Source organism: Trypanosoma brucei, chromosome 11 (genome assembly GCF_000210295.1).
Source record: "Trypanosoma brucei gambiense DAL972 chromosome 11, complete sequence".
Taxonomy (NCBI): domain Eukaryota; phylum Euglenozoa; class Kinetoplastea; order Trypanosomatida; family Trypanosomatidae; genus Trypanosoma; species Trypanosoma brucei.
In genome coordinates, this window is record NC_026744.1 from 1,737,478 (window position 1) to 1,754,502 (window position 17,025).

Consider the following 17,025-nt stretch of genomic DNA (forward strand, 5'->3'; position numbering starts at 1 on the left):
CACATAATTTTACAATTAAAAATCTTATCCCGATACAAAAAAAAAAACGTACCTACACTACCCGAAAAATGAAACCTCGATACTGACAAAAAAGCAAGGGTGAAATGGGGAAGGTAGGGCAAACAAATATAGAAATTATATATATGTACATATGCATTTAAAAGGGTGAGCACAGGGGGGAAGAAATTAATAAAAGGATACCATCATACGCAACGAGCACGGCAATCATATATGCCTCCATGACGCTACCAAAGAAAAGGCGATTATGACAACAGAAAGTAAGGGCGCACTGGTGCGACAGTTAATTGAAAGCAGACGAAACTCAGAAACCGAAACAAAAACAAAATACGTCGTGTTGTAAATGCGATGAGCGGATGCATGTGCAACGAAATAGTCACTTACTCAATCGTTCTTGGCGACAGCTACACTCCGACTCTCTTCAAAAATGAAATATATATATATATATATATATATATATATATGCGCCCGTTTGCCCGCTGTTCTGCACAATAAACCTATTTGACATACAAAGGATGAAGCAGTTTAAAAAAAAAAAAAAGCAAACCTCCGCGCACCGGCAGAACACAACCGAAGTACCGAATTGCGTGAGGGAAAGAGGTTAAAAAGAAAAAAAGCCAGACACCGCCGGAAACCGCTTCTAAATGTAACCACACGTCCAAAGAAGGAAGAAGGTAAAGTCACCACACACATACGCGCACAGGCTACCGCGTGGGAATAAAAATTGCAAAAACAACATGAAGCTTCACTTCAATCGAATCGTAGCAAGTATTCCCACCGCTTGGTCCATACTGGTATTTTCTCCCTCATCGTTCTACCCTTGATTTAACCCTTAAATAATACATATTTGTATATTACTTAAATGCCTTCATTTTGTGGTTTTCGTTGTTGCCAATTCAATTTAATGTTCCCGTCAACACGCTCTAAAGTCGCTCTAGTTCCTTTGCCGCCGCCGCTGGAAGCACATTTCCCTGCCGTGGTTGCGACACTTGCCGCTTGCTCATGATGTACTCGTACGTTGTCATGTTGGCGCGGTTCAGCATGATATGGAAGCCTAACAAGTGTATCAAAGGGACACATGTTAGGAGGACAAGCGCACAGAACAGAAGAGGTCCGGCACGAAAGTACACGGAATACGGCAGCAGACGGTTCCACCACTTCGCTAAAAACACAACAGCGGCTATCAGCCCTAGCACCATGCTACACAGAGCTGATGTAACAAATGCTATGAATAACCGATAATTTTTCGAACCTATGCACATGTTAAGCCACTTGCAGTGGTGGTCAAACCCCTCAATGCATTTATTACAAGCCTTGCAATGTCGGGAATCGAGCAGCGTCCGTCGTTCACAAAACGAGCAGGGCTCACCCTCGTCATTTATATCCCCATTCTCTCTAAACGCAATGACCAACATCAGACCAGATGTACACACAATGGAAGTGAGAACGAGCGTGCTGGACACAATTACCTCCCACAAACACTCCGAGCACCCCTCATCGCGGTACAACAGAACATAACCAGGAACCACTGAGCTCACAAAAAGGGCAGTGAAAGTTACTATCGTGCAAATCGCCATAATCTGCAGCGAATGCAGTGGCCACTGAAAAGCATGACGCCGTGGTTTATTGTATCGCCAGCTATCGGGGTTGGAGCGATCGACGCAGCACGAAGCGCATGGCGGGTGATTCCGAACTCTATCAGCAGGGGAATCGGAACAGAGACTATTAACGTCTCGTGACGCACGCAAAGCACCATCAGAAGGTGTCTGGTTGGGGTTTGACCATTGTGGGACCGCGATGCCATCGGCACTGCACCCAGCGTGAGACTCACTACTACCATCACTGCTGTTGGTTGTGGTTTCTGAGTAACCACGATCACTGGTATTGATCTTTTGGGAAGAAAACGCACCATGCTGAGCATTTAATTGGTTGTTCATAAAGGTGACCTCGCCATGATTTCGTCTATCCGACCCTCCAGGTGGTCGTACTACGCTATGTTGTTCACAGAAACTGGACACCGTGCTCCCTTTCATCCGGTCATTTGGCGGCCACGCAAGTTGAAGAGGACCCTCAATAGGTGGCAGCGGAGCTGGCACTACGGAGGCCATAGAGGATGGAAAGGTTCGTCCCGTATCCCTATCAGATCCCAACGCAGTGGCACGCGAGTGGTGTGAAGAAGGGGAGAGTCCACCTTTACGACCTCCCCGCGCCTTGTGGGAGGATATGCGATGATTTAAAGGGGAGAGGGCCGCTTCCTCCGCTGCACTATTTGCCTTCTCCGTCCCCCTTGCCAGCGGTGAATCGAGAGCACTGAGTTTCGTTGGGCCTTCGTTCTCGCCGGCGTCCCTCATGCGTGCAGTAATCCTCGCCCACGCATTTGCCTCGTCCTCTGCGGTACGCGATGCACAGGCCCCCTCCTGAGTGGTCTCAGGGTTCCTTGCGCCGCAAGTCGGCGAGCAACCTTCATCATATGATGACTCTTCTATGCACTGCCCCATCGCAGCGCCAGCACTATTACGGTTATTCCTGCTAACATCCCCCCGATGGCCACTTGAAGTTAAGGGGGGTCCCACCGTGTCAGCAGCACCGCTGACATCACTAGTGGATGATTGTGAACGGCGATGCCTCCGATTTCTCCGATGACCCTCCCGCGTTGGCATTACTGGACACGCAGGCTAACGCTCTTCTAAGCTGGTGGGCGTGCCAAACACACCCGATAATAATAGTAATAATAATAGTGATGAACTTCGCGCCCCACCACAAGAACACGAAGACTGTTCCGCAGGACACAGAATGGCCGGTGGTGTAAACTCGAAAATCTATGGACAACCGCGTGTGGTTGAGCTCCGCAGTATGCGGTGATGTACTATCCGGTCCGCTCACTCCTCCCAACCTCCTAATGTGTTACACAACCCTCGCGTCAAAAGCGTGTAGTCGAATCAGCGCTCGGGTCAAAAGGAGTTGATATTACTTCAGTGTGTGTGAGTACACTAAACCTATATACTCAACTCACCTAATTATGAATGAACAAGTGCCAAACAAGAAGAAGAGAGGAGGAAAAATGGGTGGCATAAAGCAAATGAGCCCCGACTAGGCTGCACGACGAGTGATATTGGGGACTGGGAACGCATATTGAACAAAACGTTCACTCTGTTGTGAACACAAAAAATCAAACCCGTTGGTTGAGACGATAACTTGACACACACACACACACACACACATGTTACTTACCAACGCCGTTTTACAAGGCACTATACCGCACATCTTTGAAGGCACACGAATAGTTCCGAGTTTTGACACAAACCATACCAACGAAAGGGATTCAAAACATTTAGAGATGGCAAACTATTGTCAAATAGTATTTGTTCAACTGCAGTCACACCATCCCTTGGATACAACGACGGGTTGCGACTCATGGAAGGAATTTCTCTCGACTGCGGCGCATCGTCACAGCAACGACATATTTCGTATACCTTTTATTCTGCTACCTGATACAAGGGAAATAAGAGGGAAAGAAAAGTGAAGAAATTATAAAACGCGATGGAGGTGCACAAAATGTGGCAACAACAACTCATGTGACGTGCCCGCTTGTCCACTATAGTTACCGGCAGCGTGTAGACATATTATATACCACCTTCATTCATTGTATCTCCCAGCAGCTGTTAAAACTCGAGAGAGCAACAAAAACGTTTTAAATTTACCACAATCACGTTTCCTCTTTTTAATTTTTTTTATTTTCATTTTTTTTTTGATTTCTTCTCCCCCTCTTCTTTCACTCCTTTCCCGCTGTTCACCTCCATCGCTTCAGAAAAGTAAGTCCATTTTGATAAAAGCGGCAGATGTGAGAAGATGTAGTGGAGGGGAGCAGAGGGAAAAAAAAATGAAACGGCGGGCAATGAAAGGGGGGGGAAAGGAAAGAACAAGAATAAGAACAAAAAAAGAGAGGAAATGAAATGAAATGAAATTATTATGAAACGAAGGGATGCAGTAAAGAAGAAAGAGGTGACACACAGCAACTCAAATAAGCAACCGAATTGAACTCAGTCGTCACCACCGGTACCGCTTCTGCTAGTCTTAATATATATAACTCCCTCTCTGTTCTTCTCTAACGCTACATTTTACCTTCTCCCTAATAACTAGCGGCCTTTGAACTAAATCCGTGCATCTGCCTTCATTTTCCACTTCACCTGCGGGTCCCATCATTGTTACATATCATAATGGCGCCAAACCTAAAAACAAAGCGACATTTTATTCTTTTTTTTTTTTTTTAGCCTCTTCTTTTCCCTTTCACCACCATCCTCATCTTCATTTTTCCTTTTTCGTTTCCTGCAACAGACACATATAAGTGCCAACACAACAACCAGCGGATGAGCGGAAATACATGGGAAAGATTGGTATGGGTGTGCAAGCACGGTCTTATTGTTATTTAACTTTCACTTATAATATTCTCCAAGGAGTATCGATGCGCAAAGCTCATAGCTCCATTACAACAATATACCGCATGTCCCACTCACTATTTACACCCAAATAAATAAGTAGCCACACATATTTTGTCTTCTTCATTATCACTCTTTCTTCCGTCACGAAGCCATATCAATCTCTCCTCTTTTCTCTCTTTTCATTTCTGCGACCTTTCATAACACTCAAGGAAGAGATGGTGGAGCCAACGAGAAAAGTATTAAAAAAACAGAAAAAAGGAAGATCAAAATCCTATGGAAATGTCATGCGGTTCACAACACCCCCCCCCATCATCCTGCACCAGCGCAAACACGCGACAAGCGTACAAAACAATTCCTTTTTTTTTTAAAAAAAAAAGGAAAGACGGCTGTTTCTATTAGTATACGCTCAAATATACATATTCCCTGTACCAGCGCTAAATAAATGTCGTCTTAGGGGAAAAGGAAGTGGTTCGAGGGAGAGAAGAGAAAAGCAAACGCATCCCTTCCGTTACATGTTCAACTGATGCGAAAGAGAAAAATATCTTCCTCCAGCGCGATGGGCACCTCTTATTTCGTCTATATTTGTTCCTACTTACCCCTCGTTAGCTCCTCCTCCTCCTCCTCCTTACCGCAACTCTCTCACACACACCAAAGGGGAAAAAAACACGAGAAGAAGAAAGAAAAGAGGTCGGCGGGTCAACACTCTCCTTTCCTCTCCGCACACATACACACACACACACACACACGCCACTGTTATGTCACGGGGAAATCGAGAGCGTAAACCAAATCACTGTAGAGACGTTTATTCCAAATAAGTCACATTCACCTCCCACTTCTCAGTGTTTCATCCTTTTTTTGTTTGTTTTAGCCTGTATTACCTTTCCTTCCTCTCCTGGAAACCTCCTACCACAAGCACATCCCCCGCCTCCTCTTAACAATCAATGTACTTTCATTTAGCAATCTTTCTTTTTCTCTTGTTCCTTCTTTTCCTCACATTTTTCTTTCATATTTCTTACTTTCCCCTCCCTCCATCCCTCTCCTCCCACCTCCGGATTGCTCTCATTCTTCAACCCGATGGCATTGGCAACGCTTCCATTTAACTTCCATTTCATCTAAACACTCCTCTCTACCAAACACACAAATAATGCGACAGCGTTCACTAGTTCTGACGTTCAAACATCACCTATATTCCGCTTTCTGCCGCTTCATCTTTCTTACTTCCCCTTACGCAACCTTCCGCTTGATAAAGTTGTAGCCCAGATCTTCTCCTTCCTCACGTAAGATATCATAATACTGGTTAATCATTGTAACGGAAAGCAAAACACCCGTGCCGCTACCAATAGCACCAAGGAAGTCAGCAAAAAGTGTAAGCGCACCAACACATAGGCCACCAAAGCTAGCGGCAACGGGAATGTACTTCTCAAGTAAACGTGCCATATCCTCCTCACTCTCGCGCGCCTGCGCCAGCCACCGTCCCTCTGAAACGAGGCGCTTCGCCACATCACGCGGTCCCGTGTGGCTGATGGCCACCCACAGTTTAGAGAAGGTGGCACATGAGAAGAGAATGAAGACAATATACAGCACAGCGTGGACGGGGTCGTTGATCATGTCGTAAAAAGTAGAAGGAGCTGTAAGATAGTACGCAAGTCCGCCAACAGGGTACATTTGCCCGCTCTGGCTATAAGCCCGTGACTCCCAACGACCGAGAAGGTTGATGAGGAAGTTGAACTGACCGAAGCGGCGCGAAAGGATCTGCGAAAAGAAGTTGATGTTGGACACCACACTGGTCTGCAGAATGATGGGCATATTACTTGTATAGAAGAGTTTGATGATGTACGGCTGGCGGTCGGCAGCAGCGTTTCGGGACTTCGTCATAAGAGGGACGCGGAAACCCTGGAGGAACACCACCACAGCGAAGAGTAAAACGGTCGCAAACACGTTGGTCAGGTTTGGCAACTGAGGGCGGTAAAACGCTTCCTTGAGAGCGCGCACCTTGTCTGTGCGAGTGACCAATAAGTGAAAGAATGCAATGATAGCACCTTCAAACTCCGAACCGCGACCCGTGTTGATAGTGGAAGGGGAGAAGCACTTCCAAATAATGGTGTCACAAATGTTGGTAGCAATGAATAAAGACGTCCCTGCGCCAAGTCCCCAGCCATTCTGCAGCAACTCGTCAAGAAGAATGCAAACCATCGTGGCAAATGTCAGCTGAAGAACAATTAGTCCACACATGAAGACACCGATCTCCCGTACGTCACCGTACATGCCAGACGAAACATATGCAGTGGCCTCCACTATAGTGATGAAGAGGGCCACAATCTTCTGCACACCCTCATACACTGCACGTTCCCGCTTGTTGTTAATGTCGTAACTTATGATCCTCACGCCAACGAGTAATTCCATGACCAATGAGGCGGTAACAATAGGTGAGATACCGAGCTCCATGAGTGTTCCCTTATTACTGGCCAGGACGACACGCATCCAATAAAATGGGTCACTTGCTTGGCCGGGACGGGCTCCAAACACGGGCACTTGGCAACAAACCAGGAATATGAACAATGCCACAAAAGTCCACATGATGCGCTCCCTAATGGGGACAACACGTAACGGAGTGGCCACCTCTGGCAGGAAGGCCAATATGGGACTCATCTTCATGAGGATGTCGGTCATCTCCTATGCAATTACCACTGTCAGTTGTTTGCTTGATGTTACGCTTTTTAATCTTATTATATATCCCCCTTTTCCAAGGAACAAAAGAAAAAGGATCAACCAAAGCAGTCCGGCTTCCCTTCCTTTTTCGGGGGTAGACCTTTTTTTAAAAAAAAATTATTTCGGGTTTTATTTCACTTCACAATAGCTTTCTTCCTATTCTGTGCAGGGGGGATTATTATTTATTTATTTTGAAAAGAAAGAAACAGCAACAAAAAAGGAAAATGCAGGCATTGGGGAAACGGAGTGGTGAGAGACAAACGCGCATGCACGCACAGAAATGCAAAAAAAAAAAAAAATGAGCGCAGCCCAGTGAGTTAAAGGCCACAAAAAATTTTAAAGGAAACAAAACGACTGTAGTGGGGCATCCACATCCGTGCGGCAAATCATCAGAAAATAAGAAGATTCACCTTGTTATAGGACGGAGATCATCCGAAGGAAGTTTAAGGAATTGAATAGATAAATAAAAGGTAAGGGTAGAGAGAAAGGAAGTAGAAAATGGAGTGAAATCATTGAGGGGGGAGCCGCACACAACATAATAATATGAAGACTTGGTGAGCAATGTAAGTAAGTTCATATTAATTGGGTTGACGCAAGCATGAAGTAAATAAATGAGATCAAAATATTCCTTTTACAACAACTCAAACTTACTTCACGCACATTACTCGGTACTCAAAACGGTGGGGACCTCTCAAAACCTGCGCACTGGGTGATTCCTCACTCCTCGAGATCGGTATATATATATATATATATATAATTTAAATATATTAAGTGTATTAAGTATATTAAATATATTAAATATATAGGCAGACACGAAAGTCACAAAACGTTTAAAAAAAATAAAGATAGAGTTATGGCGTGTATATATGTATAAATGAGTAGATACGGATAGAGAAAGAAGAGGAAAGTACCTGTTGGTGTCGAGGGGTTGAAAGCGCGGAAATACCCCCCCCCCCCTCCCGAAAATATTAATTAGGAAGCCCAATAAAAATAAATCAAAAAACAATGCGAAAGAAGCCTGAGAAAAAAAAAAAAAAGTAAAGGGAGGGGATACCAGCAATACACGAGTCCCTCAATTCTCCCCTTCTCCTCACGATTATTAATCTCGTGTTGTTGCCATTCCTGTGGCTTTCCCTTCCGGTGAACGCATATAAGTCTTTGTGAGGTTAAGAGCGGTAATTAAAAGGCACCCGACTTCCATAGTGAGTACAGTAAACAAACCAAAAAAAAGAGAAAGGTACACAAATAAACGAAACAGTTATAAGAAAGAAATTAATGACGGAGCGAAATCGTGGGCCGAGCTTCCGGGAGTCCACATACGCTAACGTGTGCTACCGCACGGGACACCGGAAGTTAAGTACGTAGTGTGACGAAAAATGCGGTAAAAAGGAATATTAAAACAGCGACCAACATAAAAGGTAGATGAGGAAGAAGGAAAACAAAACAACGAATGAAATTTACGCAGACATATGAAACTCGCACCTAACAAATAATAATTAACGCTATGAGGGAGGGAAATGAATACGTGATGAAAGAGTGAAATATAAAGGAGATGCAGGTTACCTTGTGAAGGGTTAACCCAGCGACCAGAGGCAAAAACGTTAACGCTACAAGTGCTTTAATTTGAAAACGCTTTAAATGTCGCTGATATTGCTTGTTTTCTTTGCTACTCCTTTCCTCTCACTTTTGGTTGTCCCTTCTTTTCCCACTTCCGTAACCCCTTTCCACATTTCTCTGCCAACCCAAGTTGGCATTCCCACCCCATCATTTGCTAACGCCCCTTAGCCCGTGGTTCAAAAAGGAGGAAAATGAAACAGGGCGAAAACACAACATAAGCCAACACCAAGAAGAACAAATAAATTAAGCGCATAGCGGTCGTGCATCAGCATTACCAATTAACTGTGGAAAGATAAGGAAGTGAATTGAAGTTTGTCAAAAGGAATAATTCCTTTTAAAAAAAAAAAGCGGACAGATTTAGAATGACAGTAAAAAAAAAAAAAGATAGTAGTAACAAAATGTACGGTGGTAGGTATAAGTCCGTAAAATGGGTCGAAACGCATGAGCGGTAACTCATGCTCATCCCCGACGTGTGGAAACGAAGGAGGAACAATTCCTTTCACATTATCCGCAACAATCTACGGTTATATGTGCTGACCAAAAAGCGGCAACAGCAAAGATTGGCTCGCTTTAGTTATTTAAATTTCCGTCGTAGCACGTGCACACAAGCTTCCTCATCTCGCTAATTAAACTCCTTCCCCTCCCCCGCTCCCTCCATGTGTATGCCTGTGGCTGCTCAACAGCACCTTACTTCTTTTTTCCCTTGAGGAGGGCGCGCTTGCCGAGTATCCTCACGGGCAAACTGTACACTGACGAATTTTCGTAGCACCGGTTGCTGGCGCAGCCACCGCAGGCACTGAAGGGCGTCCACGGGCCGATCGAAGCGTACAAAAGCGCTCCACCGCGAAAAGCCCACGTACGAACGGAAGCCGGCAAAGCGCTCCGAATAAAAGTCTTGGCTCAATATCATTGACATCAGAGTTTCGGCGTTGTCACCATCCGGTACACGAGAAGCACTCGTGGAAACAGTGGTCGCAGTCGTTGAGGCCGTTGCGACTTCTTCATCCGGTGATGTGGCTGTGGAGCCGACTTGGTTGTTTGGTGACTCAGGTGAACTGGGTTCAGGTGGGTACGCCGGTTGAGGTGACGCGCGGTGACGATGGTGGAACTGCGACCACCATTCATACAGAAGCTCCAGAGGATGCGGCTCCCTCCTCTCATCACACTGCCGTGCGTATGCAGACAACTTCCCTCCTCTCCCAGTCAGTGAGGGTGAGGGTGGGCCCAACGAGGTGGTGGGGGACAAACAATGCGGTGGTCCAGAAGATGTGCCACAAGGCTGCGAGTCGTTCCCAGATGAGGACCCACCCCGGGCACCTGTAACCCTGACGAACAGTGTGCTGCTGGGCAGCAACTCATCTTTAATCAAGGTCGGTGTAGCAACAAGCCCAGAAGAGCTACCTGGCATGAGTTTCTCATCCTGAAGAGTCGCGCGGACGTCAGATGGCGGGGTGCCCCTCTCCCAATCACCTCGGCTCGGAAGGGGAACCTCATGCACGCGATGTGAAGGAATTTGTGAAACCCCACCTCGTGCAGCTTCCGCGGCACTAAACAAGCACTCGAGGTTTCTACCAGCACCGCCACAATGAGTGCTGGGGACACCATAACACTGTGAGAGATGGTGATGCGTGTAAACGGGTGCTCGCGGTACTGTGGAATGGTCCAATTTGCCGGTGGGAGGACCGGCACCACGTGAACCCGGTGGTGGAGGTCCTAACTGTGGTTGCCACCCTACAGTCCCTGTTGGTACGAGGTGAAGGGCAGCAGCGGGATCAGTGTTGCCGCTCGTGCTGTGGGGCGCCACCAAATAATTCGGAGGGTGAACTGACGGCGGCGGGGAAAGGTACTTTGGCCGGCACGCGGGGCTGCTCAGGGACCATTCCGCAATAAGAATCACGCTGTTAAGCAATAACTCAGTGGATCGAACGGGATCGGCCTCACAACAATTATACTCCTCATATGGAACGGGGTAGCGGAATCGAGACTGTGTTGGCGCCCACGTGGATGAGCTAACCTTTGAGCAGTCATACGCAATTTGGGCTGTTACAGCCACCTTTTGAAACCACCTCAACGCACGCAAAGCAAAGTCACCAGTCTCGTATTCAGCGAAACCGACATCCCGACCCCCACTACGTTTCACACGCAGCTCAATAAGCCCCTCCCCCGGTACATATGGCAGTAGACGCAACCCGTTGTCAATAGTCAGTGGTAAATTTGTGATAAATATTGTACGCCTGAGAGGAGGTCGGTGCTCCCGCGATGGGGTTGGTGGCATGTGTCTTGAATACTCCTGACAGTGGCCCGGACACGGAGGCCCATGTGGCAACGGAGGCCCCTCGGGTGCTGCCATTCCAACCTGTTGGTGGGAGGGCAACTGGCCAGCCCCATAGTAGTGGTACAACCTCGGACGCATGACGCTCTTTCCCTACAGCACGGCTATTTAATTTAGCTCAAGTCCTTTGCGAACCGTCTCTCCCCCACCCCCTACTCGCCCTCGCCCTCCCCGGTGTTCCTCGGCCGGTCGAACAAAAAAAGGTGACCGTTATAAGTTGTGATCCCACGCTTACAAACACGAGCAGCAGCGCCCAAAGCGATGTTGACCCGAGGCAATGAACAATAACACCAAGCAACAGACGTGTAAATTAATTAACTGCAGTAATTATCCCTGTTCAACCTGCGCACGTGTGTGTGTGTGTGTGCGAGCGCTGCTATATAGGGAACCAGGAGGAGGAAAGGCAATGGACCTTCGCTATATGCGGTAAACAAACGGTGGCCGGAGCTTATATGCTTATATATATATTCACAAATGTGAGTGAAATATCTCCTCTGTGCGTACGTGTGCTTGAGTAAAAAAAACAAGGAATAGTAGGGGTGCTGCAAACCAGCTGGAGCGAAGCGTCAGACGACGTAGTTACGGCCGCTCCAGAGTAACTTGAACGGTGCACACCACGCTCACAACAATAACGGTAAAAGAACCAACATCTACCCCTTCTCCTCCCTACGGATAGACACCATAACTAAAGTCACCGCCTCCCAGCATTCCTACAGACAAAAAATAAAATATAATAACATCCCTAAACTCAAAACGACGTACGCTGAACCGTCAAATCCACGAGTGCCTGAGTCCGCCATGGTGCACTTCTTACCGAACGACGAACGTTCTCGCCACAATGGCCACGGTTTCCCTCCTTGTAGAGTCAGCTCCCGACGGCATAACCTCTCCACAAACCGCCACAACTTCCCCCCTTTCTCACAAATGCAACCATGCACTCTCCGGTACCTAAGGACAGGAAAAACAAGAGGCGGCGGTACCCCACACTCGCACAAACACCAACCTTTGCAGTTCAAAACGGAAGAAATGAGGTGATGCCTAAGGGTACCACAAGCACAGAGGCAACGCTCCAAACAGGTTGTACAAATCACTCCACTCTAAATCAGGCACACTACGTCGCGGTACGAAGAATCTTTGGCACGCTAAAGTGCAGAAACCACCGCCCTAGGGTTCTTCGAAGCAGCCGCCTCCACCTTGTCGGCCTCACTCGACAAGCCAAGCTCTCGTAACTCCTGCGCTACAGCTAGCGCAACTGACTTGAAACTGTGCCCAGCAGATATTTTCCCACCTTCAACTGTATGGTAAACGCGGCTTACACCACCAACGACTCCCGCGAAAGCCAGTTCAATTTGTTCTGTTGCTGCCACATCATTCAACAGCACCACTCCGAGTGATTCGGGGTTCACGATCAACTGATTTGCCACGACGGCCGTTCCAACCACCTCAGTGGTTAATCCCGCCGACTCGATTGTCTCCGTTGAAATCTTTTTAAATAACTCGTTGATGCAATTGTGCTTACTTGCCTGCTTCACGACCAGCACGATGCGTTTCACTCCCTTCGCCTTTGCCTTCCCAACAGCAACCTCTGCGCTCTTCTTGAAGGCCTCCGTGGCAGACCTCACCTCCTCTTTGGTGTCAATCCCAGCAGAAGCGTAAACGTCAAGAGCGTCCCGTAACTGCACGGAGTCGGGTGCAGCACGGGGAAGGACTGCGCGCACAACAACAGTTGACACACCAGAAAAAAGAGGGTCCTGAGCCGACTTGGGGACCTCCGTCACGGCAGTGTGCACACCGATTGGAGTTTCTGGCCCAACAACGACGGCATGGCGACCAGCTTCCTTCGCTGTTTTGGTCTGCACACGACCGCCCGCAACCTTACTGACGATAGCACTGGCTGACTGCAGGACGGCAGCAGTGGCGCCCGCTGATATAAACGTTAGTTGCTTCGGCATTCCGGGCAAAATGAAACTTCCCTCTCTCTTTTGTGCCTCGGTTTGTGAGCGAGCTCGTAAATTACCAACTAAAGAGGGGGGAAATGGAGAAAATTAACAGATAAAAGAAAAAAATAGCACGTTCATCTTTCGGATAGTTAGTTCAACACCGGGCAAGCGCGGTGCAAAAGCAGGGAGACAAATACATAGGTGGAGAAGTCAAGTCAGCACACTGCAACACGGTTTTTTTATTTTTTTTGTTTTGCCACTGGCGAAACGTCACCCTACACTTATCAGGCGATTTACCAGCTCCCGCGTCACACCCCACGCCTCAGTGGTGAAAAGAGTGGAGGGAGTTCTTTGAATCCCACCGCACTCACCCACCGACTGCGCTGCTTTGGCAGCTTAAGAAAAAAAGAAAAGAAATGCATGGCGGCTGCATCGCGGACCCGCGGGATGCACGCACTGTGGGAATTGGCCTCGAAAGAAGCGAAAAAAAAAAGCGCAAAAGGGGTCCCTTGGGCGCGGAACATCTACGACATCAGGACGCACTACAAGGCAATAAGGAGCGACTGTTTATATGCTATGAACTCCTCGTTCCTCCAATGTCCCTTCTCAAGACCCCAACTCACCTGCGATAACACGCCCCTACATGTGCAAAATTATTGGTACCCAGCTGGAGTTTACTCCGCTCCCTAGTTAAGCAACCCCGTCACTGTTCTCCCAAATGTGGTAGACGCAGAGAAAAATCAAGCAATGAGGGGGGGATTAGCTGCAATATTTATTGGGAATGTTCCGAGGCGAACCGCCTTTCTTTGGCATAGAGCGGCCAACTAGGGTCGGTAGACCAAGGCAAACCACTCAATCAACAGATGCATGTAGGGGCACGTGAAGAAAAATTGACTTCGAGCCCCATAAACTTTTTCTTAACATAAGCAACTGCAATCGTCGAACTAAATCAGCCCCACGAATGGAAATAAAGTGGATAAAGGTATTCCTCCAATACACGACGCTGTTCGTGCAAACTTGCTGCGGGGAGGGAAGTTTCTGTTACATATGCTGGGAAACCTCCCAAGCGCTTCGGCAAGAGTTCCAAGGTGGTTCAGCGATACCCCCACGACAAATACCTGCTATGCGAGGTTAGTTGGAGCGCGTCCCCCCAAAAACTCGTAGGTCTCCCAAAGATGAATGAGATCTAATACCGTGGGACACATCAGTAGTGTGTGTGGCGGAAACGGCAACCTCGTGTAATGTGATAACCTACGTGTAAACTCCACTCCGGTCTGCAACAGAACACACCCGGACTGCACCTCGTAATACTTCACCGTAGGCGAAACCTGGTGCACACCAACTGCTCCAGGAGGTTGCCCATTCGCAACGACGATATACTCAGGTAAGCCACAAGACTGCTCTTGTGTTGCCATCACATCCTCCCACAAACATTTCACGGAGGGAACACCACAACTAGTGCACGTGCCTGTCACAGGATGCGACACCTCGCACAAGCGCTGGTAACATTCATTGATTTCCCTTCCAGTTTCTGGCCTTTTCATAACCAGTCCAAAGTCGACAAAGGTGCAGGAAAGGGTTTCCGTATATGCGAGTCGGGGTTCACACTCCCAGGATATAACTTTCAATATATCGTTGATAACGGCACACTTATTGAGGGTAGACTCCATAACGTGTTTGGCTCTACCCCTGCGAGGCGTCGAAAGGATATTCAGGGCGACAACGTCTGCAGGCTCAGATAGTACTACAACATCCCGTTGCTCCCACTCAACAAGCTTTCCAATACCCGGTTCGGTTGCGGAAAAGTCAAGTAATACATCGCCGTTTTGCAGCTGCTGGAGAGAATGTGTCAAGTCGTGGGAAGAACAAGTCACTGCCCGAGCAACTTCATCCAAAAGAGAGCCTATAGACCCACTACTCCATGGCTTCCCGTCAACGGGAGAGTACACAGTTAAATGCATAGATGATGCATCTAGTTCCACACCGTTGTCACTCCAAAGCTGCAGAAGTTGGAGATGTTTAGACTGATTGTAGAAAAGGCTGTTCTCGGGAGTAAATATGGGAAGAAACTCCTTGTGCACCTTGATACCAGCGGCGCATGCGTAGCGCAGCACAAGAATGTCGAGGCGTTCCAGATCCACGGGATTGCCACAAACGATAGCGCAGCGGGTGCTTATAACTCGCGTTATCTCAACCTTGGAGAGGGGAATAACACAAGCTGTCGGGCCTTCTGTGCGATCATAACGTGCCCGGGAAAAAATCTGGACTTGGTTTATTCTCTCAACCAAAAGCTGCAGGCATGGTATCGTTATGTTAACTAGAAGTAGAGCGAAGCTACAATTTGAGCACTTCCGTACATGGGTTTCAAGGCATCTCTCGTCGTCAATGTAAACTGAACCGACAAAAAACGCCGCATGGTACATGTTTGAGACGTTTCGCAGCAGGTCCTCCTCTGTTGGAGACATGGCAATGGCTAGTGCGGCGAGCACGTCCTTCCCACACGTGAGCAGCCCACCTCGCAGGCGAAGGACATCGAAGAGATTACGATACCCATGCTGCTTAGCCGTAACGTAGAAACAGGATGCGGCGTACAGCACACTAAACGGCCAGGCGACCAACGAGTAGTCAAAGAAGTACTCCCCAGGGGCGTCTGAAGGGTTGCGCAGGAACTCCACGATGTTTACAACATCCGGAAAAAGTGGCGGGCACTGATCCACTACATGCTCCACAAACGGCTCCAGCAGCTGGCGGTGCCGTTTGAAGAGAGCAGCAAAAGATTCGAAGCGGTCACGCTCCATCATGCTAAACAGAGCAAAAACACTACACGCGGGCTGCCGCGGCAGTTTTGGGATATACTTGGATGCCCCACCCCACACTTCTGGCAGGGTCGCGTCACCTGCATCTTTTCCAACATCAGGAGAGCCGTAGTGCTGCAGCAAGTCACGCAAACTCGATACGCGCATGCGCCCACACCCGCAAGCTGCGTTGCCAACAGGTAAGAGTTCGCTATAAGAGCTACTTCGCCCCATTCTCGTACCCCTGTTGCTGCAATGACTCGCAGGCGCGGCCACAGACCATGTTGCCGCAGCGGGGCTTGCACTGACATCACTCCCGGGTTTACCGAAATCCTGATCGCCAGCCCGCCTCGGGTTGCGTAACGAGACGGCCCGCTTCCGTACTGGCGGTAGCACATTTTCTACATCAAAGGACTCAGAAGCATTGAGCGCACAACTCCTCATAGTTGTGGTGCTTCGAGTTGCCTCTGTGCTCGGTTGCGACTTGGGCCCCACCGAGCGAGACTGGGATACATCTCGTGAAACAACTTCCCCATGATACGGAGCACCAGCTTCCCAACTTCGCCGCGACAGAAAGGGGGGGATCCCTTCAGTTTGCGCAGGCACAACATCATGCAAATGCGGCGATTGGGAGTCGCCAGGGTACGTTTTGTTGCGATTAACAATGTTTTCACTAGAATCAACAGCGGAATAGCGCCGCAATGGGCATCCTTCAGCTCCATCCGCCATAGGAGCTCCTTGCTGTGACCTGCACAGCCCCTGAAAGCAAAAAAAAAAGAGGGAGAAAAAGAAGAATTTACTAAACCCAGCGATTTCTCTACACCCCTTACCAATGACTGCTGATTAGTAGTTAAATTTCCTGTGCTAATCTTAATGCAATAAAATGGAACCCCACAACATCTGGCAAACGAATCGTTTCTTCGAGGCCTTCACCCTAAAAGGGAATTCCTCTGTTATCCGCAGCAGATACACACAAAGAGCTAATGCGACCAAAGCACAACGGTAAAGAAATCATCAATGGCCGCATGCCGTTCCACTCCCCTCACCAGCAGCCCAGTCGCCTGTGAGCAGGCACATCGCCAACCAACAATAGTGGATAGGGATTATGAAGCCTCAAAATACTGGAAAAGTCACCGGTGCAGACGTATACCAAAAGCGACGGGACTCACAGCGGT

At 48.1% G+C, this 17,025-nt stretch overlaps 6 protein-coding genes across 6 annotated transcripts; 1 reads left to right on the top strand and 5 right to left on the bottom strand.

Moving 5' to 3' along the window:
* Nucleotides 1-941: 941 nt before the first annotated feature.
* On the bottom strand, nucleotides 942-2,516 carry TbgDal_XI7010 (hypothetical protein, conserved; the record flags this gene model as incomplete). The annotated part of the gene is made up of 1 exon (XM_011781545.1): nucleotides 942-2,516. One exon carries the CDS (start codon nucleotides 2,514-2,516, stop codon nucleotides 942-944), a length of 1,575 nt encoding a protein of 524 aa, XP_011779847.1.
* Nucleotides 2,517-3,238: 722 nt separating this feature from the next.
* Nucleotides 3,239-3,541, top strand: TbgDal_XI7020 (hypothetical protein, unlikely; the record flags this gene model as incomplete). Its single annotated transcript, XM_011781546.1, has 1 exon — nucleotides 3,239-3,541. The coding sequence occupies one exon, from the start codon at nucleotides 3,239-3,241 to the stop codon at nucleotides 3,539-3,541; it is 303 nt and encodes a 100-aa protein (XP_011779848.1).
* A 2,140-nt stretch (nucleotides 3,542-5,681) lies between these two features.
* On the bottom strand, nucleotides 5,682-7,127 carry TbgDal_XI7030 (SEC61-like (pretranslocation process) protein,putative; the record flags this gene model as incomplete). Its single annotated transcript, XM_011781547.1, has 1 exon — nucleotides 5,682-7,127. One exon carries the CDS (start codon nucleotides 7,125-7,127, stop codon nucleotides 5,682-5,684), a length of 1,446 nt encoding a protein of 481 aa, XP_011779849.1.
* Nucleotides 7,128-9,459: 2,332 nt separating this feature from the next.
* Nucleotides 9,460-11,196, bottom strand: TbgDal_XI7040 (hypothetical protein, conserved; the record flags this gene model as incomplete). The annotated part of the gene is made up of 1 exon (XM_011781548.1): nucleotides 9,460-11,196. One exon carries the CDS (start codon nucleotides 11,194-11,196, stop codon nucleotides 9,460-9,462), a length of 1,737 nt encoding a protein of 578 aa, XP_011779850.1.
* A 1,061-nt stretch (nucleotides 11,197-12,257) lies between these two features.
* Nucleotides 12,258-13,067, bottom strand: TbgDal_XI7050 (hypothetical protein, conserved; the record flags this gene model as incomplete). The annotated part of the gene is made up of 1 exon (XM_011781549.1): nucleotides 12,258-13,067. The coding sequence occupies one exon, from the start codon at nucleotides 13,065-13,067 to the stop codon at nucleotides 12,258-12,260; it is 810 nt and encodes a 269-aa protein (XP_011779851.1).
* A 1,109-nt stretch (nucleotides 13,068-14,176) lies between these two features.
* Nucleotides 14,177-16,579, bottom strand: TbgDal_XI7060 (hypothetical protein, conserved; the record flags this gene model as incomplete). The annotated part of the gene is made up of 1 exon (XM_011781550.1): nucleotides 14,177-16,579. One exon carries the CDS (start codon nucleotides 16,577-16,579, stop codon nucleotides 14,177-14,179), a length of 2,403 nt encoding a protein of 800 aa, XP_011779852.1.
* Nucleotides 16,580-17,025: the final 446 nt, after the last annotated feature.